The 25,430-nt window shown below is 40.7% G+C and overlaps 6 protein-coding genes across 6 annotated transcripts; 3 read left to right on the forward strand and 3 right to left on the reverse strand.

The window, feature by feature from the left end:
* Positions 1–370: 370 nt before the first annotated feature.
* On the forward strand, positions 371–1,660 carry LOC138353144 (crustacyanin-A2 subunit-like). Its single transcript, XM_069305983.1, has 3 exons — positions 371–516; positions 767–983; positions 1,154–1,660. The coding sequence occupies exons 1-3, from the start codon at positions 394–396 to the stop codon at positions 1,384–1,386; spliced, it is 573 nt and encodes a 190-aa protein (XP_069162084.1). The 5' UTR covers positions 371–393; the 3' UTR covers positions 1,387–1,660.
* A 2,023-nt stretch (positions 1,661–3,683) lies between these two features.
* Positions 3,684–5,006, reverse strand: LOC138353143 (crustacyanin-A2 subunit-like). The gene is made up of 3 exons (XM_069305982.1): positions 4,850–5,006; positions 4,468–4,684; positions 3,684–4,360 (listed from the first exon to the last, which is right to left on the reverse strand). The coding sequence occupies exons 1-3, from the start codon at positions 4,970–4,972 to the stop codon at positions 4,128–4,130; spliced, it is 573 nt and encodes a 190-aa protein (XP_069162083.1). The 5' UTR covers positions 4,973–5,006; the 3' UTR covers positions 3,684–4,127.
* Positions 5,007–5,277: 271 nt separating this feature from the next.
* LOC138353142 (crustacyanin-C1 subunit-like) lies at positions 5,278–7,125 on the forward strand. Its single transcript, XM_069305981.1, has 4 exons — positions 5,278–5,442; positions 5,625–5,709; positions 6,131–6,253; positions 6,799–7,125. Exons 1-4 carry the CDS (start codon positions 5,305–5,307, stop codon positions 7,044–7,046), a joined length of 594 nt encoding a protein of 197 aa, XP_069162082.1. The 5' UTR covers positions 5,278–5,304; the 3' UTR covers positions 7,047–7,125.
* A 4,151-nt stretch (positions 7,126–11,276) lies between these two features.
* On the reverse strand, positions 11,277–13,118 carry LOC138353032 (crustacyanin-C1 subunit-like). Its single transcript, XM_069305670.1, has 4 exons — positions 12,962–13,118; positions 12,695–12,779; positions 12,151–12,273; positions 11,277–11,603 (listed from the first exon to the last, which is right to left on the reverse strand). Exons 1-4 carry the CDS (start codon positions 13,097–13,099, stop codon positions 11,356–11,358), a joined length of 594 nt encoding a protein of 197 aa, XP_069161771.1. The 5' UTR covers positions 13,100–13,118; the 3' UTR covers positions 11,277–11,355.
* Positions 13,119–13,399: 281 nt separating this feature from the next.
* LOC123770822 (crustacyanin-A2 subunit-like) lies at positions 13,400–14,692 on the forward strand. Its single transcript, XM_045762987.2, has 3 exons — positions 13,400–13,553; positions 13,718–13,934; positions 14,052–14,692. Exons 1-3 carry the CDS (start codon positions 13,431–13,433, stop codon positions 14,282–14,284), a joined length of 573 nt encoding a protein of 190 aa, XP_045618943.1. The 5' UTR covers positions 13,400–13,430; the 3' UTR covers positions 14,285–14,692.
* Positions 14,693–18,959: 4,267 nt separating this feature from the next.
* LOC123770950 (crustacyanin-C1 subunit) lies at positions 18,960–24,975 on the reverse strand. The gene is made up of 4 exons (XM_045763124.2): positions 24,819–24,975; positions 24,341–24,425; positions 23,489–23,611; positions 18,960–19,350 (listed from the first exon to the last, which is right to left on the reverse strand). The coding sequence occupies exons 1-4, from the start codon at positions 24,954–24,956 to the stop codon at positions 19,103–19,105; spliced, it is 594 nt and encodes a 197-aa protein (XP_045619080.1). The 5' UTR covers positions 24,957–24,975; the 3' UTR covers positions 18,960–19,102.
* Positions 24,976–25,430: the final 455 nt, after the last annotated feature.

A 25,430-nucleotide genomic window follows, 5' to 3' on the forward strand; every position in this document is an offset into this window, starting at 1 on the left:
CAGAAGCGACTTCTGAATACAAGAATAGGTCGCCAATATATATATATATACACATCCGGACCAGGTTTTAGTTTCTGAGAACTGTGATATCTTGTTTAATGTGGGCGTGTCCAATTCCTGATCCGCCCATTCAACAAGTTTATCTACGCAGTAAATAAAATCTTGTTTTGTGTTTTTTAAAGTTGTTTACATTTAACCCGCAACAATGCCATTCGGATTTACGAACACAACATAAAACTGAAGGACATAATCACAAAGTCACAGATTAAATGTTAATTTCTACTTAAGCTTTGCTACAGAACGCTCCTCCCACTATTTTGTTTTTATACTTGAAGCATGCTATAAAAGCAGTGGGACGACTTGAGCATCTTCAGTGTTTGTCAAACGCGCATCATGTTCACAACGGTCCTCACTGTCGCCCTCGTGGCCTGTGTTGCCGCCGACGGTATTCCAAACTTCGTCTCTCCTGGTCAATGTGCCTCAGTTGCCAACCAGGACAACTTCGACCTCAGGAAGGTGACTGTATTATAAATATCAAACCGTTTTAAAGACGATAGAAACAGCCTAATCTACTCTATTATTTTGGAATGTATTTTATTATCTTAATAAACTTACTTGAACTTGTGCAGTTCCAATTATAATTTCCTTAAACTGTATATTTATCTACATTGTGCTATTCGTTGCTACCAGAATAATAATAGACGTTATAGGATTCTCAACACTAACTAGTAACATTACTTAACTTCATGGCACATTTTCTCTGCAGTACGCTGGCCGCTGGTACCAGACCCACATCATCGAGAACCCTTACCAGCCGGTGACTCGATGCATTCACTCCAACTATGACTATTCCGATAGTGACTACGGCTTCGAGGTGACCACCGCCGGCTTCAACCCGAAGGGAGAATATCTGAAGATTGACTTCAAGATCTACCCAACAAAGGAGTTCCCAGCCGCTCACATGCTCATTGATGCTCCTTCAGGTAAGTCTTGCCCTCGTGCTCATTGATGCACCTTCTGTTGAGTCTTTGTTCACTGATGTGCCGTCAGGTAAGTCTTAGGCAAAGCTATGAATGCACGTTTTGTTAAATGTAATATTATAATTTAAATATACAGATTCAGCTTGCTATATAAAGATTAATTTTTTCGACAGTGTTCGCCTCCCCCTATGAGGTCATCGAGACTGACTACGACACCTACTCCTGCGTCTACTCCTGCATCACCACCAATAGCTACAAGGCAGAGTTCGGCTTCGTGTTATCCCGTACCCCCCAGACCTCAGGACCCGCCGTCGAGAAGTGTGCCGCTGTCTTCAGGAAGAACGGTGTCGAGTTCTCAAAGTTCGTGCCTGTCCAGCAGACGGCTGAGTGCGTCTATAGAGCTTAAGTTCCTCGAATACTAAAAATGGATATTTTGTTATATTCCTTAAGTTCAAATACATCATCCCCATTATAACTGTAAAATGCAGGAAAACTGCCAAACTTGACCATTACATTAAAGCTCAATTGCAACTCCTGTACCAAGTACGAAGATCTGTGTGTTTGATATGAATTATTGTCGTAATTCTTAAAATATAATTATAAACATGCACATGTTTGTACAGTTAAGAATGTTTCAATATAAATAATTTGTACACTATTAAGACATGGCGTAAGTATGAGATAATGTATTAATTAAACATTAAATATTCAAGCGTATCTTTCTCTCCTGACATATTGTCAATCAGAACCATCAAAGAATTCTAATAAATATGGATGTGCAGAGATGAGCCGAGAACTCGACTCCCTTCTCAAATTTAAAAACGCAGCATTATTTTTATATAGAGAAGAACTTACGTGTTTTTTGATGATTGAAGCTCTGAAAGTGAATATGGAAGGGAAAATATATTCATATTTGTGACGTTGAAATTCCCCCATCTCCCCCTTCCCTGCCCACACACACTCTTCCTCTGCCTCCTCCCTCACTCCCTGTCCACACATGCCTTTCTCTCACCTTTTCCTTCCCTGCACACACATGCCCCTCCACATGTGCTCTTCCTCTCTGCACAAATATGCCTTTCCCTTGTATATACACCTGCCTGCACACACCCACCACCCCTCGGTGTCTGCACACACCCTTCCTTATTATTTTAACTTATAGTTAATTCTAGACTCTGTGGTATATAGTATACACAAGGCAACACAAATAGCATTGCCTATCGACTTGAGAATGGTCCAGGACGGACCGAAACGTCGTCGTCCCTTCACCTTCTAGTGTGTGGTCTGGTCAACAGCATTGCCTGCATTCTCATCCTCGACCGGTGCTGCGAGTGGATTAGTGAGAGATCCGGCTAGAATTCCTAAAAGACATCATTGGAATTTATGATCCCAAATTCACCAAAAGGAGCAAGCCATCTTGAGATCTGTCATTGGGACACTCTTGCAGGCTCTTCACCACGACCAAATTCTAACAACTGCATAAGACTAAATGGGATAACCCCGCCGTGGAGAAGGAGCTATGGATAACCCCCCATAGGAGCCGTGTTGAGGGTTCGAACCTCATCATTCTAGATGATGAGTTCGAACATTACTAGATGACAAAAGCCAGAGTGTATGTGGGGAATGTGTGAAACACTGGTTCGGCTTCAGTGGAAGCCTCGGAAATCCTAGAGGGTACAGTAATACCCCAGGTTGCAATCCTTTTGACCATGGCGTAGCCTGGTTGTCTAGAGCGAGTGTCTGGGAACACACACGGCATAGGTTCGAACCCTCATCACGGCTCCTACACATTAGCTAATTATTATCATTATTATTAGTATTATCATTATTATTATTATTATTATTATTATTGAAAAAAAAATCCGTAGTAGCCGTAATGAGGATTCGAACCAATGCAGTGGTTATTCCACCGCGGTTATTCCACTGCGATTCCATGCAGTCCATACACTGCATGGCACTGCATATATTCGAAACCTCATCACAGCTCCAACGGATTTTCTCATTTATAGATCACGTTAGTGTGATTACTCTCTGGGTATTATTAGCATTATACATTTGTCATCACGTTATATTAGTTACATTTTGGCGTAATTCTTATGTATGGATATTTATCTATGAAGTTTTTTTTTATTATTCGGTTGTTTTCAGTGTCATTCATGTTGTTATTAATTACTATCTACTGACATTTATGTTTTTCTGTATAAAACAGATACAAATAATAACATATTTTACTATGATTTTGTTTAATGAAAAATAAAATAAATTCACGTTAAATAAAGTATGAACGAAAGACTCATAATTATATTGACCAGACCACACACTAGAAAGTGAAGGGACGACGACGTTTCGGTTCGTCCTGGACCATTCTCAAGTCGATTGTGATGAGGGAAGGTGATGAAGGCAATAACTAGGCAAGAGAGAGTCTTGCCTATTTATTGCAAGTGTGTGATCTGGTCAACATACTTCAGCCACGTTATTGTGACTCATCGCCTCATAATTATAAAATAAATTGGATAAATACCTAGCCATAATTAAGGCCAAAATTATCGAAGGAGTATACTATAATTATCTTGATTGGAGTTCATAACTAAAGTAAACTCACTTAGTATACATGTTTCCATGTAGAGAGTATACCTCACAGAGTAACAATTGTCTGCTGAGGTCCCTTAACGTAATGCTTCGGATACAGAGAGAATAAACAGGATAAACAATTTATAAAAAGTTTATTTCACATGTACATAATATCAGGAAGGTTCACATATGTACATATCGAATGATCCATTTTAAACACATGTGGACACTTGTTCTGTAAACACATGAGGCATATCACAAATCTTAATGTACAAGTTCACAGTCATGGGGGCGTGAGTCGACGACCTCACAGTACACAGTCATGGGGGCCTGAGCCTTTAACCTCACAGTACAGTCCTATGTGTCTCACCATAGCTTGTGGCTACTTGTAATTAGACACGAGTGTCATTTTACTGTTGGTTAGAAAGTAAATATCAAAAGAAGGCGCCAAGCCGGTAAGGTTATGTAGCACTGACTGTTGGTAAGATAAGGTCACGTTTATGTACATGAAAATATGGGAGACGATAGCGGAAGAACAGTGAGATTGTTGTTTTGATAATTGTGAAATGTTATGGAGCCTTAAGCTCTATAGACGCACTCAGCCGTCTGCGAGACAGGCACGAACTTGGAGAACTCGACACCGTTCTTCTTGAAGACAGCGGCACACTTCTCGACGGCGGGTCCTGAGGTCTGGGGGGTACGGGATAACACGAAGCCGAACTCTGCCTTGTAGTTGTCGGTGGTGATGCAGGAGTAGACGCAGGAGTAGGTGTCGTAGTCAGTCTCGATGACCTCATACGGCGAGGCGAACACTGGAGAAACAAAAACAATTTAGCGACAAAGAACTTGTTTGCGCATTCTAAAAAGTGCAACATTAATATTAATGATTCTGTTGATGAAGATTGTGGGCAAGACTTACCTGAAGGAGCATCAATGAGCATGTGAGCGGCTGGGAACTCCTTAGTTGGGTAGACTTTGAAGTCAATCTTCAGATATTCTCCCTTCGGGTTGAAGCCGGCGGTGGTCACCTTGAAGCCGTAGTCACTATCGGAATAGTCATAGTTGGAGTGGATGCATCCAGTCACCGGCTGGTAAGGGTTCTCGATGATGTGGGTCTGGTACCAACGGCCAGCGTACTGCAGAGAACATGTGCAATGTTGAAACATCACGATATGTTACTTATAAATATGTCGCAAACCATCAACGGTGTATCCTAATCAATACTGCAGATCCATATACAATATAGGGAAGTCATAACCGTGATTCATCAATCGGTAATAATCACACAAAAGATCACTCACCTTCCTGAGGTCGAAGTTGTCTTGGTTGGCAACTGAGGCACATTTACCAGGAGAGACAAAGCTCGGAATACCGTCGGCGGCCACACAGGCCACGAGGGCGACAGTGAGGAAAGTTGTGAACATGATGCGCGCTTGACTGACTCTGAGGTCCTGGCCCCCTGCCCATGCTTATATAGAGGAGGCAACCTCCTCCAAAAAATGGAGGGCGGAGCGTAGTACACGACCATTTCCTTGACTATAATGACTCAGATACTGTTTTGTGAATATTATTCATTACAGTATTTAATAATTTCAGTAATAACATTTGACTGCCAATGTTATACTTTAATTGTAAGTAAAGAAAAGATATTCGTTGGGGTATGGAGTCAGTAGTTTGGACATCCGCTGACCTCCGCCAGTCTTATATAAAGCCAGGCGACGCCCCTGGAACTCAGAAGCCGCTTCTGCCTCGCACCATGAACTCGCTGGCCATCCTGCTGGTCCTCGTGGCCGCCGTCGCTGCTGACAAGATCCCGGACTTCGTGGTCCCCGGCCAGTGTCCTGCCGTCGACGAGAGCAAGTTGTGGACCGAACAGGTCCCAAACTTCGCCAACGTGAGTGCTCCTAAATACACACATGCAACATATGTGTTATAAATCACCAACACAACCACTCAGTGATCCAAACTTCCATCACATCATTTGCGTTATATAAATGTGTAACTTCACTTAAATGTTAAGAGTTGATAATTAAGGTTCATCGGGATGTAATTAAGGAATGTTTTCTTGCCTTGCAGTATGCCGGCGTCTGGTACGAGTTCGCACTTACTGACAACCCTTATCAGCTGATCAACACCTGTGTCCGCAATGACTATTCCTTCGGTAAGTACGGTTGGGCTCGTTCTGTACTCATAATCGAGAATCCTGTGAGAGACAGAAATAATTTGACACATTTCCTGTAACCTAATGCCGCTGTTCACCTAGCAGTAAATAGACACCCGGGAGTTAACCAAGTTGTTGAGTTGTTTCCTGGGGAGAGACAGTAGTTCGGCCTTGTGTGGCGGGGGTCTAGATATAATCTTAATCTAGATATAAGAATAAGAACCTAGATCTATAAATATACAAACTGGCTGTTCCCGACATAACTAATTATTATTATATTGTTATGATATAATTTTTCCTGTTAGGTGCCAAACGCTTTAGAGATAATACGAGAAGCTTGCGTCAACATGCAGCTGTAGAATATATGTGTTATAAGTTTGTTTATTTTCCAGGAAAGTAATATAACATTCCATTTTCTCAGACGGTCAGCAGTTTGATGTGTCATCAACGGGCGTGACTGCTGACGGCAGCCTGTTGAAGCGCAACGGGAAGGTGTACCCCAACCCCCTCGGTGAACCTCATCTCACCATCGACTACGAGAACTGTAAGTAGTAGCAGCAGCTCCTTGTGACCTCGTCTTTATGTGACCATAACATAGAATGTTATATGATATTTTCCAACCCATCCTCCTAACATGATAGTTCCTGTAGGAACCATATGGTCAAAAGTACCAATATGTAGTGGTGGTCCACCAAAAGTTGACGTTTGGCATTACTGAATTTGGACAAACGGTAACTTTTTAACCGCAACATAAAAATAGAATCTAACCCAACTTCTCATCGCAATCCTATGTCTAATACATGATATCTTAGACCTAATATAGTACATAAATGAGCTATTCTAGGTCTAGGAAGCTTTAAGTTGGATATTAACATTATTTTTCAGGACTTTGTAAAATTATAAGTACAAACTGAAGTATTTGGTGGTCCATCTCTACATTTTGGTACTTTCGACCAAATAATTACTATACACACTGTCTTTTCAGGAGAATGTGTTGATATGTACAGTGTTCAATTATCCTAATGGATATGACGTGAATAATTACAAACTTTTTTGATTAGTCACATTATGTGTTTTGCAATTTTCCAGCGTTTGCCGCCCCGTACGTGATCCTGGACACGGACTACACCAACTTCGCCTGCTTGTACTCCTGCGTCAGCTTCAACTTCAATCATCACACCGACTTTGCCTTCATCTTCACCCGCTCCCCCAGCCTGGATGACAAGTTCGTGAAGCGGTGTGAAGCTGCCTTCAAGAGCATCAATGTTGACACTTCCCGCTTCACCAAGACGCCCCAAGGATCATCTTGCAATTATGATGTACAGAAAACTCTTTAATTGTCTTTGCCGAGCGATTTTTACATAACGTCATGGTAACATTTTTGTAGTTTGCGAATAATAAATTTATACAAAAAGACTCGTTTTGTATTCTTTAACAACTGAACATAAAGACAACTAGATGGAGCTCCTTATGTGTACTAGTTCTCTTAACTGGACGTTTACTGAAGGCTGAGAATGTCTCACTAATGCTCCAGACTGATCTAAACAGCTTTTGTTCTAAAGTAACAATGAAAGTTTCCTAGAAACTCATTTGTGCTGCAATTATCAATTTGTGTTGCAAGTAACAAATTGTATTTCTAGTACCAATTTCAAAGTACAGTATATGTAACAAACTTTGATGGCTTGAAACTATTACTGGAAAGCTTTCGAATCTTTTAATAAATATGTATATACCAAACTTCACTTAATGGTGGTATTTATGTAGTGCAGTATACTACTGAAGAGAACAGTAAAGTTGGCCAGCTTTAGATTAAGGTCAAAAGTTAAATAAAATAATAATATTTCTAATGTACAAGGAAATTTTTAAAAGTTACACACACACAACCAATTATTTTGAAAGAGTTTACATCTTTCCTGAATCAATGAACATTAAGCTACACAAATATATTGAATGGATATTTTGAAAGAAACATATGCAACACTTCAAATATTTCCAACACGGACAAGAAGTCAGAATTCGGAACATAAAAATTTGTTGGACAAGTATATGAGTGGGATTGGGTGGTTATAGATAGGAGCTGCCTCGTATGGGCCAATAGGCCTTCTGCGGTTACCTTTGTTCTTATGTTCTTATGTTCTTATCAAGAACTAAACTAAGAACAAGGTATTAAAGCGAGACTGATGTGTCCTGTACCAGCTCTATGGTTCACATCCACTACAGGAAGGGTAAACACTATCACGACTGGTGTCTTGGACCTCTCTGCTACTCTGTCTCGCCCTCTGGTTACTATCTGGAATCTGGTCGTATATCCCCTTATATTAGGGGCGCCTGACAGCTGGGTGGAGAGCGCTTCGGATTCGTAGTCCTGAGGTTCCGGGTTCGATCCCCGGTGGAAGCGAAAAATTATGAGCAAAATGTTTCTTTCACCCCTGATGCCCCTGTTACCTAGCAGTAAATAGATACCTGGGAGTTAGACAGCTGCTACAGGCTGCTTCCTGGGGGTAGAGGCCTGGTCGAGGACCGGGCCGCGGGGACACTAAGCCCCGAAATCATCTCAAGATAACCTCAAGATATACAGAAAAAAAATCAGGCTATAAATAACTATACTCTCTAGACCAGTATAGAGATAGTCAGTATAGATAGTATATCTATATCTATATATATATCGCTCGCACATTTTCTATCAGCAGATCCCCTGATCAGATGATTTCCAAAAATAATATTGGTAACAGTAGCAAGGTTACTAAGTGTTTTCACTCACTGAGTCGTACCGAGACCTCGTCTATCACATCTAAAAATATAAATCCCACACACCTTGTCTTGGTGTTAGTAGCGTGAGTCAGCTTTACAGGGGTTAGCCACCCTGGCCCTTTATCAAAATCATGTACCTAACGTACATGGTTTTGATAAAACATCCATGTACATTAGATACATGTTTTTTTATAATACCATGTACAAAGCCTCCTCTCTCTCCTCCACTCCTATATTTACTATCTCTGCTCTTCAAGTACGTATACATTTCCAAAGATTATACTCAGTTACAAAAAAAAATTACAATAGTATTAAAAACAGTAGCACCAATACATAACTGCTAGTTATTACGACGGTGAGGGACTGCTTGTGGGTATAATGGCCAGACTGACAACGTGGTTCCGCATTTCGTCCTGTTGCTATTGTTAGTTGCTTCATATATGTATAAAAAAAAAAGTGGGAGGAGCGCCTGGTAGAAATACTTGGAATCGCTCGCACACAAGTTTAGATAATTCTCAGAAGGCGACCTTAGACCCACACGCAGGTGTCGCTCTCCACTAATGGCACCCTGAAGCTGATTGTGGGTACGTGCCTCGGACCACGAACTGACTACCTATCCTGCTATCCCCCTCTTCTCTTAGCCCTTATCCTTCTCCACCCTCTTTCTCAAACTCTCATCTCCACCCCTTTCTCTCTCTCTCTCAAACTCTCATCTCCACCCCTTTCTCTCTCTCTCTCAAACTCTCATCTCCACCCCTTTCTCTCTCTCTCTCAAACTCTCATCTCCACCCCTTTCTCTCTCTCTCATCTCCACCCCTTTCTCTCTTTCTCAAACTCTCATATCCACCTCTTTCTCTCTTTCTCAAACTCTCATATCCACCCCTTTCTCTCTCTCTCTCAAACTCTCATCTTCACCCCCTTTCTCTCTCTCTCTCTGAAAATGTAATACTGTAACCCGTATATATACAATATAGGTAATCATAAAAACTCTATGGGAAACGCATCCTCTGATTTTATTTCATACTTCATGAAAATCGCACGTGTCGCTATAGCTGTTGATATTTCTTAATGTGTAGCACTTGGGCAGACCCCCGACTGGCCTATGACACTCCCATAACCTCCTTATTCCCTATGATTAAACTTCCAGAACTATGTGAGTCTAGCCCCTAGAGTCTGGCCTCCAACCTCAGACAGACAGACAGATAGACATCCTCTTCTGCAGATATAGATTACAAAGTAAGATTCTGATGATGAGTTTTAAACCAAGAAAATGCTCAGATCCTTTCATTAAGACATACATGAAGTTGACCGTAAGGCACCAATTGTTTAGCTGATCCAATCATCTGTCCTTGAAGATTGTTCGAAATATTTAATTGATGATGATTTACTTGATGATTTCTATCCTCATTTATGTCTCAGGTAAACACAGGTCTGGTTCCTCCTGAACGTTACAGAGCCATAGTCTCTCTGGCTGTATCCCGAGTGATGACACTTGTCTTATTAAGTCAACATTATTAACCCTTCCAGACGGCTCTCACTATAGGGGTGTGTGTTGGAGGTTAGTACAGTTCTGCTGGAAAGCCCGACTCTTAGCTCTGGTGTCCACGATCGATCATGCTCGACCTTCCTGTCTCCTGACAGGGTACCCCATATTCCTGTCTATGACAGTAGACACCATATACCTGTCCACGACAGGGTACACTCTTTTGTGTGACTGATTGTCCCGAAAGAGTTCTTTTTCTTTTTGTAGATACGTTTCGTTCATGACAGAACTATTTAAATGCGTTCTTTCTTTTGCGTTTTGTCAATGTGCTCTATTAAATCGAAGTACGATTTAATTAATATCATTAACCTCTATGATATGTGTATTATATATCTTGCAAATATGTTTTTAAACTGAACTTATTAATATAAGATGACTCCTGGCGGTTCAGAAGGGAATAAAAAATGGACTCTAGTTTTTCTTCAGATTTCAAGTCTGCTTTATCAGGCCATAAACCCCAAGTAGTGTATATGTAGCCTCTCTGAGAACCTGTGTCTGAGAGCCTGAGTCTGAGAACCTGTATCTGAGAGCCTGAGTCTGAGAGCCTGAGTCTGAGAACCTGTGTCTGAGAGCCTGAGTCTGAGAGCCTGAGTCTGAGAGCCTGAGTCTGAGAACCTGTATCTGAGAGCCTGAGTCTGAGAGCTTGAGTCTGAGAACCTGTGTCTGAGAGCCTGAGTCTGAGAACCTGTGTCTGAGAGCCTGAGTCTGAGAAGCCAAAGCAGCTTACTGAAGGAAAACTTAGTGTTGCTCTGCCTCTCTCTACTTGCTCCTGACAATCACCTTTCCTTGCATGAAATTAGCATGATAGAAGACAGAAGTGTTCTACATGTGCTGGTCAGTAGCTGGATGGGTGATAGCGCTCATATTCTTACTCTTGGCTGGGGTACCTTGAAAAAGTTGTCACATTTACCATTACCTTCAGTAGCATACTGTACTATATAAAAAGCACCATTAAATGAAGTTTGGGATATAAATATAATGTCAAGAGATACTAGCGCTTTCCAATACAAGTTTCAGGCCATTAAATTTTTTTGCATATGCTGTACATTGAAAATGGTTCTAGCCATATAATTTGTTACTCGCAACAAATGCAGCACAAATGAGTTTCTAGGAAACTTTCATTGTTACTTTAGACCAAAAGCTGTTTACATCAGTCTGGATCATTAGTGAGACATTCTCAGCCTTCAGTAAACGTCCAGTTAAGAGAACAAGTACATATGAAGAGCTCCATCTAGTTGTCTTTATGTTCAGTTGTTAAAGAATACAAAACGAGTCTTTTTGTATAAATTTATTATTCGCAAACTACAAAAATGTTACCATGACATTATGTAAAAATCGCTCGACAAAGACAATTAAAGAGTTTTCTGTACATCATAATTGCAAGATGATCCTTGGGGCGTCTTGGTGAAGCGGGAAGTGTCAACATTGATGCTCTTGAAGGCAGCTTCACACCGCTTCACGAACTTGCCATCCAGGCTAGGGGACCGGGTGAAGATGAAGGCAAAGTCGGTGTGATGATTGAAGTTGAAGCTGACGCAGGAGTACAAGCAGGCGAAGTTGGTGTAGTCCGTGTCCAGGATCACGTACGGGGCGGCAAACGCTGGAAAATTGCAAAACACAGAATGTGACTAATCAAAAAAGTTTGTAATTAGACACGTCATATTCATTAGGATAATTGTACACTGTACATATCAACACATCTTCCTTAAAAGACAGTGGGTATAGTAATTATTTGGTCGAAAATACCAATATGTAGTGATGGTCCACCAAATACTTTACTGTTCGTACTTAAAATTTTCAAACGTCCTAAAAAATAAAGTTACAATCCAACTTAAAGTTTTCTAGACCTAGAATATCTCATTTATGTACTATATTAGGTCTAAGATATCATATATTAGGCATAGGATTGCGATGAGAGGTTGGGTTAGATTCTATATTTATGTTGCGGTTAAAAAGTTACCGTTTGTCCAAATTCAGTAATACCAAACGTCAACGTTTGGTGGACCACCACTACATATTGGTACTTTTGACCATATGGTTCCTACAGGAACTATCATGTTAGGAGGATGGGTTGGAAAATATCATATAACATTCTATGTTATGGTCACATAAAGACGAGGTCACAAGGAGCTGCTGCTACTACTTACAGTTCTCGTAGTCGATGGTGAGATGAGGTTCACCGAGGGGGTTGGGGTACACCTTCCCGTTGCGCTTCAACAGGCTGCCGTCAGCAGTCACGCCCGTTGATGACACATCAAACTGTTTACCGTCTGAGAAAATGGAATGTTATATTACTTTCCTGGAAAATAAACAAACTTATAACACATGTATTCTACAGCTGCATGTTGACGCAAGTTTCTCGTATTATCTCTAAAGCGTTTGGCACCTAACAGGAAAAATTATATCATAACAATATAATAATAATTAGTTATGTCGGGAACAGCCAGTTTGTATATTTATAGATCTAGGTTCTTATTGTTATATCTAGATTAAGATTATATCTAGACCCCCGCCACACAAGGCCGAACTACTGTCTCTCCCCAGGAAACAACTCAACAACTTGGTTAACTCCCGGGTGTCTATTTACTGCTAGGTGAACAGCGGCATTAGGTTACAGGAAATGTGTCAAATTATTTCTGTCTCTCACAGGATTCTCGATTGTGAGTACAGAACGAGCCCAACCGTACTTACCGAAGGAATAGTCATTGCGGACACAGGTGTTGATCAGCTGATAAGGGTTGTTAGTAAGTGCGAACTCGTACCAGACGCCGGCATACTGCAAGGCAAGAAAACATTCCTTAATTACATCCCGATAATCTTTAATTATCAACTCTTAACATTTAAGTGAAGTTGCACATTTATATAACGCAAATGATGTGATGGAAGTTTGGATCACTGAGTGGTTGTGTTGGTGATTTATAACACATATGTTGCATGTGTGTATTTAGGAGCACTCACGTTGGCGAAGTTTGGGACCTGTTCGGCCCACAACTTGCTCTCGTCGACGGCAGGACACTGGCCGGGGACCACGAAGTCCGGGATCTTGTCAGCAGCGACGGCGGCCACGAGGACCAGCAGGATGGCCAGCGAGTTCATGGTGCGAGGCAGAAGCGGCTTCTGAGTTCCAGGGGCGTCGCCTGGCTTTATATAAGACTGGCGGAGGTCAGCGGTTGTCCAAACTACTGACTCCATACCCCAATGAACATCTTTTCTTACTTACAATTAAAGTATAACATTGGCAGTCAAATGTTATTACTGAAATTATTAAATACTGTAATGAATAATATTCACAAAACAGTATCTGAGTCATTATAGTCAAGGAAATGGTCGTGTACTACGCTCCGCCCTCCATTTTTTGGAGGAGGTTGCCTCCTCTATATAAGCATGGGCAGGGGGCCAGGACCTCAGAGTCAGTCAAGCGCGCATCATGTTCACAACTTTCCTCACTGTCGCCCTCGTGGCCTGTGTGGCCGCCGACGGTATTCCAAGCTTTGTCTCTCCTGGTAAATGTGCCTCAGTTGCCAACCAGGACAACTTTGACCTCAGGAAGGTGAGTGATCTTTTGTGTGGTTAATACCGATTAATGAATCACGGTTATGACTTCCCTATATTGTATATGGGTGTGCAGTATTGATAAGGACAAACCTTTGATGGTTTGCGACATATTATAAGTAACATATCGTGATGTTTCAACATTACACATTTTCTCTGCAGTACGCTGGCCGTTGGTACCAGACTCACATCATCGAGAACCCTTACCAGCCGGTGACTGGATGCATCCACTCCAACTATGACTATTCCGATAGCGACTACGGCTTCAAGGTGACCACCGCCGGCCTAAACCCGAAGGGAGAATATCTGAAGATTGACTTTAAGGTCTACCCAACTAAGGAGTTCCCAGCCGCTCACATGCTCATTGATGCTCCTTCAGGTAAGTCTTGCCCACAATCTTCATCAACAGAATCATTAATATTAAAAAGTATAAATGTTGCACTTTTTAGAATGCGCAAACAAGTTCTTAGTCACTAAATTGTTTTTGTTTCTCCAGTGTTCGCCTCGCCGTATGAGGTCATCGAGACTGACTACGACACCTACTCCTGCGTCTACTCCTGCATCACCACCGACAACTACAAGGCAGAGTTCGGCTTCGTTTTATCCCGTACCCCCCAGACCTCAGGACCCGCCGTCGAGAAGTGTGCCGCTGTCTTCAGGAAGAACGGTGTCGAGTTCTCCAAGTTCGTGCCTGTCTCGCAGACGGCTGAGTGCGTCTATAGAGCTTAAGGCTCCATAACATTTCACAATTATCAAAACAACAATCTCACTGTTCTTCCGCTATCGTCTCCCATATTTTCATGTACATAAACGTGACCTTATCTTACCAACAGTCAGTGCTACATAACCTTACCGGCTTGGCGCCTTCTTTTGATATTACTTTCTAACCAAGAGTAAAATGACACTCGTGTCTAATTACAAGTGGCCACAAGCTATGGTGAGACACATAGGACTGTGAACTGTGAGCTCGTCGGCTCACGCCCCCATGACTGTGAACTTGTACATTAAGATTTGTGATATGCCTCATGTGTTTACAAAACAAGTGTCCACATGTGTTTAAAATGGATCATTCGATATGTACATATGTGAACCTTCCTGATATTATGTACATGTGAAATAAATTTTTTATAAATTGTTTATCCTGTTTATTCTCTCCGTAACCGAAGCATTACGTTAAGGGACCTCAGCAGACAATTGTTACTCCGTGAGGTATACTCTCTACCTGGAAACATCTATACTGAGTGGTTTACTTTAGTTATGAACTCCAATCAAGATAATTAAAGTATACTCGTTCGATAACTTATGGGCTTTATTATCCTGGCAGTCGCTAGGACTTGATACATTTTATTTTCGATGATTTTGAGACTTTTGTTCATAATTTACATCACATTGACATATGTTATTGTTCCGTATGTAAAATCCTTTTAACATAGGTTACTATTTGTTCCTGTTTTATATAGAAAAACATAAATGTCGGTAAATTGAAGTTAATAACATGAATGACACTGAAAACAACCGAATAATAGAGAATAACTTTATTAGTAAATATTCATGCATAAGAACTACGTAACTAACATAACGTAATGCAAATGTATAATAATAATAATAATAATAATGTTGGGTGGAGCAACAGCATTAAATCAAGACGTCATAATATATATACACTAAGAGGTATACCCAGTTTTTTTTTTAATACACAGATAGATACAGGAACAGACGACTGCTGACTCCTGTTAGCAGCCTGAGAGCTTAACCTTTGCTCATGGTAAGACCTACTCACTAGTTGTCCCTGGAACACGACCCGCCAAATCGTTTAACAACCAGGTACCCCAATCTCTGCTGGGTGAACAGAAGCCACAGTGAATGATTACCGCCTAGTCAATCCTCCCTAGGGTAGTCTCTATTTATATACACAGAGTTAACTTTGGTCCTGAAATATGTTCAGGGTAAAAGTATTCTTGGTGGTTGGTCAGTAAGCTATGGTGGGAGTAAGTAAAGTTCCACGTTAGAATAGATTATGGGCTCACCATAGCCCGTGCTACATGGACACTTCGTCCTGAGTAGCTAAATCTTTAACAACTATGGTGGGAGCTTTAATAACCAGCCAGAGGTTATTAAACCAGAGGTAGTCTACATAAGACTATGGAGACTACATAAGACTATGAAACACATGAAGGGAATATAAGGACAAGGATGTGGGAAGGGACGGAAGTAATACTCTAGTAACCATTATTTGATCGTAATAATTATACTTGTTATACACAAGATAATCAATTACCTAACTTCGTCAAAACTTTCTTCTGAATAAAGGAAAAAGACAGTTACTGGAAAATAAATATTTATAATAGTGATGTCAGTAATGGATACATTAACACATACAGCAGACAGCAACACTAATATATATACATTAACAAATACAGCAGATATACAACAATGGCCAGGTTGGAACCATGGTTGGGAAGGATGACTGAGCACAGTTCATAAACTGTTCCACTCCAGTTCACCGTGACTTATTCTTTGTGACGTAAGCCGCATCGCGAGGGTCTGGATCCCATTGGGCATCACACCCTTCAGTCGGCCAGATGAAATTACATTCATCGAATGCTCAACACCGGCCAAACTGCCCAAAATATCGGCGCAGCAAATCATCAGGGAACTCGAAGAGTGCACCATGGACACTCACGTAAGTCGTAGCGCCACTACGATCCAACACGATCACAGTCCAAGCACCCTTAGGCAACGTAAACGAGTGCCCAGCATAACGGCCCACAAAGGCCGCAAAACTCATCTGCTGTAGTAAACTTAACGACCGCCCGATAGGCAGAGATGATCTGGACGCCCCCGATGGAAGTCACAGCAACCTGCCGGAGGTCCGACAAATCCACCTCCACCGCAGAATAAGTCACCGAGCCGGAGAATTCCAACCCAGCCGTCAACAACTGCTTCACAGCAGGGAATGGTGATTCCATCCTTTCCGGCCACACAGCCGCAGCGCACCCGTCACGTCACAAGCAACAGCCAATCACCGCACACTCCAGGCGGCAAAGGCGGAGCTCGGCTGACACAGCCGCACCCAGTGACTGCTGTGGCTGCAATCCAGATTTCGTAAGTGGTTGTACAAATTCTAGCTGTATCCTGGGCGTGGTCAGTACCCCATATAAGAAGCAGTGTAAGTGATATTATCCTTCTCTTCTCTGCCATATACACTTACATTCAGCCAGTGTGTGAGAATAAACGTTCTTTATCCTCAAGTTCTTTATATGGTCATGTTCTTTATCCTCTCTTGTTCTATATGTTCTTTAGGATCCAGGTAAAGAACTGCTCTGCTTTCTGCTCCCCCGTGATGTAGTAATGTTTCTACCAGATGTTAGACAGGTGTCTGAATTATCCACACACGCCGGATAATTCAGACCAAATGTTATCTCCGGCCGATCTGATGATCCATTGTAAATACGCATTTATTGTCATCGTGTAAAAGTCATCAGTGTAAAGAACAGTTTTCCACCACCGAAAAGTAGTTCATAGCCAGCAGGTCGTCTCCTGTGGTCGACATCACTCCGACGGTGCGTCCAAAGTCTTCTCTTGTTCCTCAGTGAGAGAAACTGAGGGAAATAGCTATGGGAACAAAAATATTTCTACCTGAATAAAAATATATAAGGATTTTTTGTTTTGTTTTTTATTATCAAGCTTAGGTATACACAGCAATGGGCTGCTACCCTATTTTATATGAAAGATTACACAGTGTAGATAATAAGTTAGCTATAAGTTTATCTAATATTCCCATCTCACAGGATGATTAGTCATACATGAAATCAGGGAAGTAAATACCTGCCTCAATACGAAAAACAAATCAACTCTGTCTAAACAACAACTTCATGATTTTCACAAGAGCTAAGCACTGAATCAAGGAAACAAAAACATTACAATTACTCGTACCAGTTTCTTCAAGACTCCTCTCAAACAATGTATTTTCTTTTTAAAACAAGCTTAGGTATACACAGCAATGTTCTGCTACCCTATTCTGTATGAAGAACTACACAGTGTAGAAAAAAACAGCTACAAGCTCATCCAACATCCCCACCTCACAGGACGGTCAGTCATACATGGAATCAGGAGAGAACATGAAATGTGAGGCTGATCTATTAGCCTCCACTAGCAAACTCTGGGTACAGCACAAGAATATTTTCCAATATTCCTGTGTATGAAGTAATTACAGAGCTCAAAGTACCTCATACCATTTGGTCTGAAGTCACTGATAACAGGGAAATCACAGATATAGTGTTGGAAAGTATGTTCTAGCTCAAATAGTTTACAATTGTAATGTTCCACCATTGGGGATTATAAGGATATAAAATCAAATTTTCCTTCTTTTTAAGGGGGCATATCGTTTTAAATCGTTATAAATTAAAAGTAGTTCAATTTGCTTATAAATTTATTTATGAAATGGTTATAGAAAGGGCTGCAACTGGTCCAAGTTTCACCATCACACCCTAAACAGAAAAGGAGAAAAAAATACACAACATATTATGCAACGATTTTTCAACATTTTCAAATAATTTCAGGGAACACATGCGTCAACTAAAATCCTTTCTATAACACTCAGATATTAAAATTAGCATATAATAAAGGATTGTTGTGAGTAGTTTTATCAAAAACGTGTTTAGTGCAATAATATAATTATTCAAAGTTACCCTTCCAAAAATATGCAATATATGATGTTATAAAATTTTTATAAAATCAACAATGGACTTTGGACTAAAATGTCTACAACGTACTGTAGAAGCACAAACTCTACATATAAGGTGTAATTTGCATGTAATTGATTAATAAATGAAAGCTATGAAGTACTTTTGAAGTTGTAAATTACTTTCCTGAGTAAAATAAAGATCAAAGTTCGGCCACCTGTAGCTGAGCTTGACTTCGACAGATTTCGTTCATAATTGACACCTTTGCAGATAGGCATCCATTGAGCAAGGTGTGCAAGTTTCATGCAAATCCCTTGATAACAAACGAAAAACAAAATTGGCCAAAAAAAAAGAAGAAAAAAAAAAAAAATTTACATATAAATATATTGCACATACATATTACAATTATTACAAGAGTTTGTGCTTCTACAGCACATAGTAGACCATTTTAGTTGACACATGTGTTCCCTGAGATTATTTGAGAATGTTGAACATTCGTTGCATAATACGTTGTGTATTTTTTTTTCTCCTTTTCTGTTTAGGGTGTGATGGTGAAACTTGGACCAGTTGCAGCCCTTTCTATAACCATTTCATAAATAAATTTATAAGCAAATTGAACAACTTTTAATTATAACGATTTAAAACGATATGCCCCCTTAAACTGCATAACTAGCATAATTTAATGGTAATATTCGTTACCACTAACTACACAAGCCATCTTAAGACATATAGGCCTATGCAACAAGTCACTGACATGAAAGAAAGTTACATAGTGCAAAGTTCAAAGGACTCTGAAGCAAATATTAATTTTCTGAGTACCTCCATAACGTTATCATAATACTAAATTGTTATGGATGGATTCTCAGAGTGATCTCTGGGCACCATAATTGCAAGATGATCCTTGGACGGTCTTTATGAAGCGGGAAGTGTCAACATTGATGCTCTTGAAGGCAGCTTCACACCGCTGCACGAACTTGTCATCCAGGCTGGGGGAGCGGGTGTAGACGAAAGCAGTGTCGGTATAATAAAGATTGTTGAAGCCGACGCAGGAGTAGATGCAGGAGAAGTTGGTGTAGTCCGTGTCCAGGATGACGTACGGGGCGGCCAAGGCTGCGAGAGAATACATATACATATATGTATTGCATATATGCATAAGGGAGGGGGGGGGGATACATGGCGTGGCACGGGTCCGTCTGTATATTCACCTATCCATCCATCTATCTATCCCCCCGCTTCTCCAATGCTTCCCACCTCTCCCTCTTCTCACATAAAATATATTATTAAGATCTATTGAAATGATTAAATAGAAATTGCATAAGAAATTATTATTATGACAAAACAGCACACTAATCACACGTAATATTTCACACTTGACTCTATGATATTGACTCTCTATTGACTCACAAATCCAGCTCCGAACATCATCCTGCTTGGGGACTTCAACCTACGGCACCTGAAATGGAAGCACCTGGCTAATACAGTAATATCAGACCAGGAAGTAGCCTAAATGAACAGGCACATGCAAATGACCTGCTACGGATGTGCGACAGGTTTGCCTTAAACCAGCAAATAGTAGAACCAACTAGGAAGGAGAACACGCTGGACCTCATTTTCACTAATAATGATGAATTGATCAGGAACATAATGATTACAAATACCTGTTACTCAGATCACAACTTAATTGAAGTTATGACAACCATGGGGAATAGACCTTCAAACCAGTCCAGATTCCCGGTGGAGGAGATTTCAGCAAATTCAACTTCAATAATAAACAGATAAACTGGGAGCGAATAAACCAGGACTTCACAGAAATAAACTGGGAAGAACAGCTAGGAAATGCAAACCTGAACCAGTGCCTGGAAAAAATAAGCTCAGTAGCACTAGAAATATGTTCAAACCGCATACCTCTAAGAAAAAGAGGAAGAGATGCAGATTGGAACGGGAACGTCGTTCCCTATATAGGCGAAGAAAACGAATCGCGGAACAACTTGAGAGTCGCACCCTATCTCAAGAACGGCGAAGAAGGTTAGGTAGAGAAATAGAAACAATTGAACGGAAGCTACAAGAATCATACAGAACCCAGGAGAGGCAAAGAGAGCAAAAGGCCATCAGTGAAATAGAAAGAAATCGAAATATTTTTTTCTCCTATGCAAAATCAAGATAAAAAACCACATCTAGTATCGGGCCCCTGCGAAAGGGAGATGGAACTTTCACCGATGACAACAAAGAAATGAGCGAGCTACTGAGGACGCAGTACGACTCTGTTTTCAGCAAGCCATTAAACACACTAAAGATTGATAACCCAAATGAATTTTTCATGGATACGATACCAACATCAAATCATATATCAGACGTCACCCTATCCCCACTGGATTTTGAAGAAGCCATAAACAGTATGCCTATGCACTCTGCACCAGGCCCGGATTCTTGGAACTCCATATTCATAAAGAACTGTAAAAAACCACTATCGCAGGCCCTCCACATTCTGTGGAGACAAAGCCTAGATACTGGCGTTATTCCTGATATACTAAAAACAGCAGAGATAGCACCACTTCATAAAGGAGGAAATAAGGCAGAGGCAAAAAATTACAGACCGATAGCGCTAACATCGCACATCATAAAAATTTTTGAGAGAGTGCTAAGAAGTAAAATCACAAAATACATGGAATCACAGCAACTCCATAACCCCGGACAACATGGTTCAGAACAGGGCGCTCTTGCCTGTCGCAGTTGCTGGACCACTATGATATGGCATTAGATGCTATGGAAGACAAACATAACGCGGATGTAATTTACACAGATTTCGCAAAAGCTTTTGATAAATGTGACCATGGTGTTATTGCACATAAAATGCGTTCAAAAGGAATTACCGGAAAAATAGGCAGATGGATCTACAATTTCCTAACCAACAGAACCCAATGTGTAATAGTCAACAAAATAAAATCCAGCCCATCAACCGTGAAGAGCTCAGTCCCCAGGGTACTGTGCTTGCTCCAGTACTTTTTCTCATCCTCATTTCGGACATAGACAAGAACACAACCTATAGCACTGTATCATCCTTTGCAGATGACACTAGGATCTTCATGAGAGTAGGCAACATAGAGGACACGGCGAACCTCCAGTCAGATGTAGATCAGGTCTTTCTATGGGCTACAGAAAATAATATGGTGTTTAACGAAGATAAGTTCCAGCTCATGCGCTATGGAAAAAATGAAAATATAAAAACGGAAACACGTACAAAACTCAGGCAAATCATAACATAGAATGAAAAGGCAATGTAAAGGATTTGGGTGTACTCATGTCGGAAGACCTTACCTTTAAAGAACACAATAAAGTAGCCGTCACAATTGCAAGAAAAATGACAGGTTGGATAACAAGAACTTTTCACACTAGAGATGCTATACCGATGATGATACTTTTCAAAACGCTTGTGCTCTCTAGAGTGGAGTACTGCTGCACAATGACAGCACCTTTCAAAGCTGGAGAAATTACTGACCTGGAGAGCGTGCAGAGATCCTTTACTGCTAGAATCCACTCAGTAAAACATCTAAAACTATTGGGACCGACTAAAGAGCCTAAAACTGTACTCCCTTGAGCGCAGGCGGGAGAGGTACATAATAATTTACACGTGGAAAATATTAGAGGGCTGGTCCCAAACCTGCACACAGAAATAACATCACATGAGACCAGAAGACATGGCAGGATGTGCAGAATACCCCGTTGAAAAACAGAGGTGCAACTGGTACTCTGAGAGAGAACTCTATCAACATCAGAGGTCCGAGACTGTTCAACACGCTTCCACTACACATAAGGGGCATAACTGGCCGAACCCTCACAGTGTTCAAGAGAGAACTGGATAAGCACCTCCAAAGGATACCTGATCAACCAGGCTGTGACTCGTACGTCAGGCTGCGAGCAGCCGCGTCCAACAGCCTGGTTGATCAGTCCGGCAACCAGGAGGCCTGGTCGACGACCGGGCCGCGGGGACGCTAAGCCCCGGAAGCACTTCAAGGTAACCTCAAGGTATGATAATGGCCTCGGGAGTATCTATAATTGCTAATATTTCTTAAAGCAATATGGCCTACCTTGACCAGTCTATGCCCGTTCCGTACCACAAACCATCCCCCCCCCCTAGATATTTGGGTGAGGCTAGATATTTGGAAGAGAGGGGGGGGGGGGGGGGTGGCAAGAAAAATAGCAGCCATAAGATACAGCATACGCCATCTATTGCCATAAAAGTACACTATCAACAACAGGCCACCCTGTAAGATACAGCATACGCCATCTATTGCCATAAAAGTACACTATCAACAACAGGCCACCCTGTAAGATACAGCATACGCCATCTATTGCCATAAAAGTACACTATCAACAACAGGCCACCCTGTAAGATACAGCATACGCCATCTATTGCCATAAAAGTACACTATCAACAACAGGCCACCCTGTAAGATACAGCAAACGCCATCTATTGCCATAAAAGTACACTATCAACACCAAGCCAACCTTTAAGATACAGCATACGCCATCTCTCTGTTTCTTTCTCTGCCTCTATCTGTTTTTTCTTTCTATATGTCTCTTTCTTTTATAAACAAAAATATAAGTGTCTAATGTGTGTGTGTGTGTGGTCGACAGTGAGAGCAGTTCAGTAGTGTTAAATACAACAAAATAAGAATAGTTAAACCTTACTTTGGAAAAGAGCCGGTGCTGGAGAAGCCTTTGACGCTGTGACTATTCTTAAATTTTGACTATTTGAAAAGTAACTTAAATTTGTGACTATTCGAGTAATTTTATAATAAGTGTAATACATTCAACCTACAGTAATTTTGTATTCTTTTTAGTCAACCTCGAACAAATATAACATTTGGAGAAATCCTCATATAGAATGTGTGTATAGATTTCTATTTTGCAAGATACAGATTCTATTTTTTCTATTTTGCTCTGATGAAGGCGAATTGAGCCGAAAACGCGTTTAGCTTTATTTATTTTTCACATGTGGTTTTTCCGCATACTTGGATCAGAGTTTTTGTGATCGTTGTTATATATAAATATATAAATTAGACTAGAACTTAGTCTACTTTTGAGTGTTATACAGGTGCACATATTATTAAACATTATATATTCATATTACAAAAGAAAGCAAGGTACCAGTCTTGCCCATAAAACAACATTCTAACTCATGGCCACCATCTCTGTGGCTATGTCTCTGGATGAGACATAGCCACAAGAGGCTGTGGCAGATACTTACTGTTGTTGAAGTCAACGACGAGATGAGATTCATTGAAGGGGTTGGCGTACAATTTCCCGGTGAGCTTCAACAACTTGCCTTTAGGAGTGAAGCCAGTTGAGGACACGTGAAACTGTTGACCATCTGAAGATGCGGAATGTTTGTTGAAGACTTTTGTGCAGAAGTCAGAGTAACGTAAGTGAAAAAATAACACAAATCTTACATATGAAATTAAAAGTAAATAATGCTTTTCGGACCCTTTTGGAGCTTTATGAAGTCGTAAGTTAACAAGAGAGAGAGAGAGTCAAAATAAAGCAAGTTGGAAGGTGAGATGAATCAAAGTGGCCGGTAAGTGAAAAAGTAAAGAATGGAAAAGAAAAAAAGCATTAAACGGGAGAGAAATGATAAAAGAAATAACGATGAAATAAGAAGGCGAAACAAAGGGATAAGAACAGAAGAGATAAGGATACTTATTTACTGCTAGATGGACACTCATTAGGTGATAGGAATTAACTAACTATTTCTGTTCTACCTTATCCCCGTAATTCGAATCCGGGTCTCCCGACTGTGAGTCGAGAAGGAACCCAACTGTACTACCAGTGTCTTGTATAATACTTTTTGTGTATTCTGAAAAGTTTGTCATTAAGAGTACGACCAGTTTCACCAAAGTTTTGGAAAAAGAGGAACAGAAAATTGAGGAAACACTATCAGCATTGGAAGCAGAAGCAGCAGTAAACCAGATTACTGAAATGTGTTTTAGTTTGTCATGGGACAAGTTTTATATCAAGACGACGAAGGTAATTAGTAAGACTTCTAAGTTCAGATATGAAGGGAAAGGCACTGATATATAAGAAAATGCTTCATAGGTCTTACCAAAAGAATATTCGTTGAGGACACATTTGTTGATCACCTGAAATGGGTTTTTAATAAGGGAGAACTCATACCACTCTCCAGAATACTGAAACAAAAGAAAACATATCTTAAAGTACATCCTAATCAGTAAATTTTGTATTAATTTAAACTCATGTGTTTATCAAGTTTCATAAAATGAGCATATGTTTAAGCGTACATTGTTGTGATAAGAAATTTTCCGTGAATTTGGTTTCAGAAAAAGAACAGCTTTTTGGCTATGAAACAAACAATAAGAATCGTTCCAAGCACCTTGGCTGTATGGGTTTCGAACCCTGGACCCGACGCGTGTGAAGTTGAAGCACTATAAGGATCGTTATTGGGCATCCGTGTTTAGTAAAAAATGTTAGGAAATTATAAGCAAGTGAATCACTGAATGTTTGATTAATGAACTGGGAGTGGTATAATGTGTTACTAATTCTGAGGCCTAAGTAAAACTCACGTTGGCGAAGTTTGGGACCTGTTGGGCCCACAACTTGCTCTCGTCAACGGCAGGACACTGTCCGGGGATCACGAAGTCCGGGATCTTGTCAGCAGCGACGGCGGCCACGAGGACCAGCAGGATGGCCAGCGAGTTCATGGTGCGAGGCAGAAGCGGCTTCTGAGTTCCAGGGGCGTCGCCTGGCTTTATATGCGAAGCTGGAGAGAAAAAGCTCTCGGATTTATGCGTCCAAGGGCCCGTACCCAAACTCCTCTGAATCCTTCACGTCCACTGAGCTGTTATTTATTTTTCAATCCTCCTTATAAAAAGTTTCAATTAACATATGACAATTAAAATATAATTATTATCATGTATCTGAACTTCTTTTTTAATAGTATTGTCCCCACTTTTTGTTTAGGCAGATAAACCTCGATACAATGACTAGACAGTTTGTTGGTTGTAAACACAATCTTTGTCAAGACCTGATTTGCAAGACAACTTTGATCTTAGGAGAATGTTTTAATATTAAGAGTAAAACAAATGCTCACTGATTTTAAAATGATGGCACGTAGTAGTGCGCCGGGGGATGGTAGCAAGCTTATCAATGGTATATTTCCCTACCCCCATTACCCT

The sequence above is a fragment of the Procambarus clarkii genome, chromosome 56, assembly GCF_040958095.1.
Source record: "Procambarus clarkii isolate CNS0578487 chromosome 56, FALCON_Pclarkii_2.0, whole genome shotgun sequence".
NCBI lineage: Eukaryota > Metazoa > Arthropoda > Malacostraca > Decapoda > Cambaridae > Procambarus > Procambarus clarkii.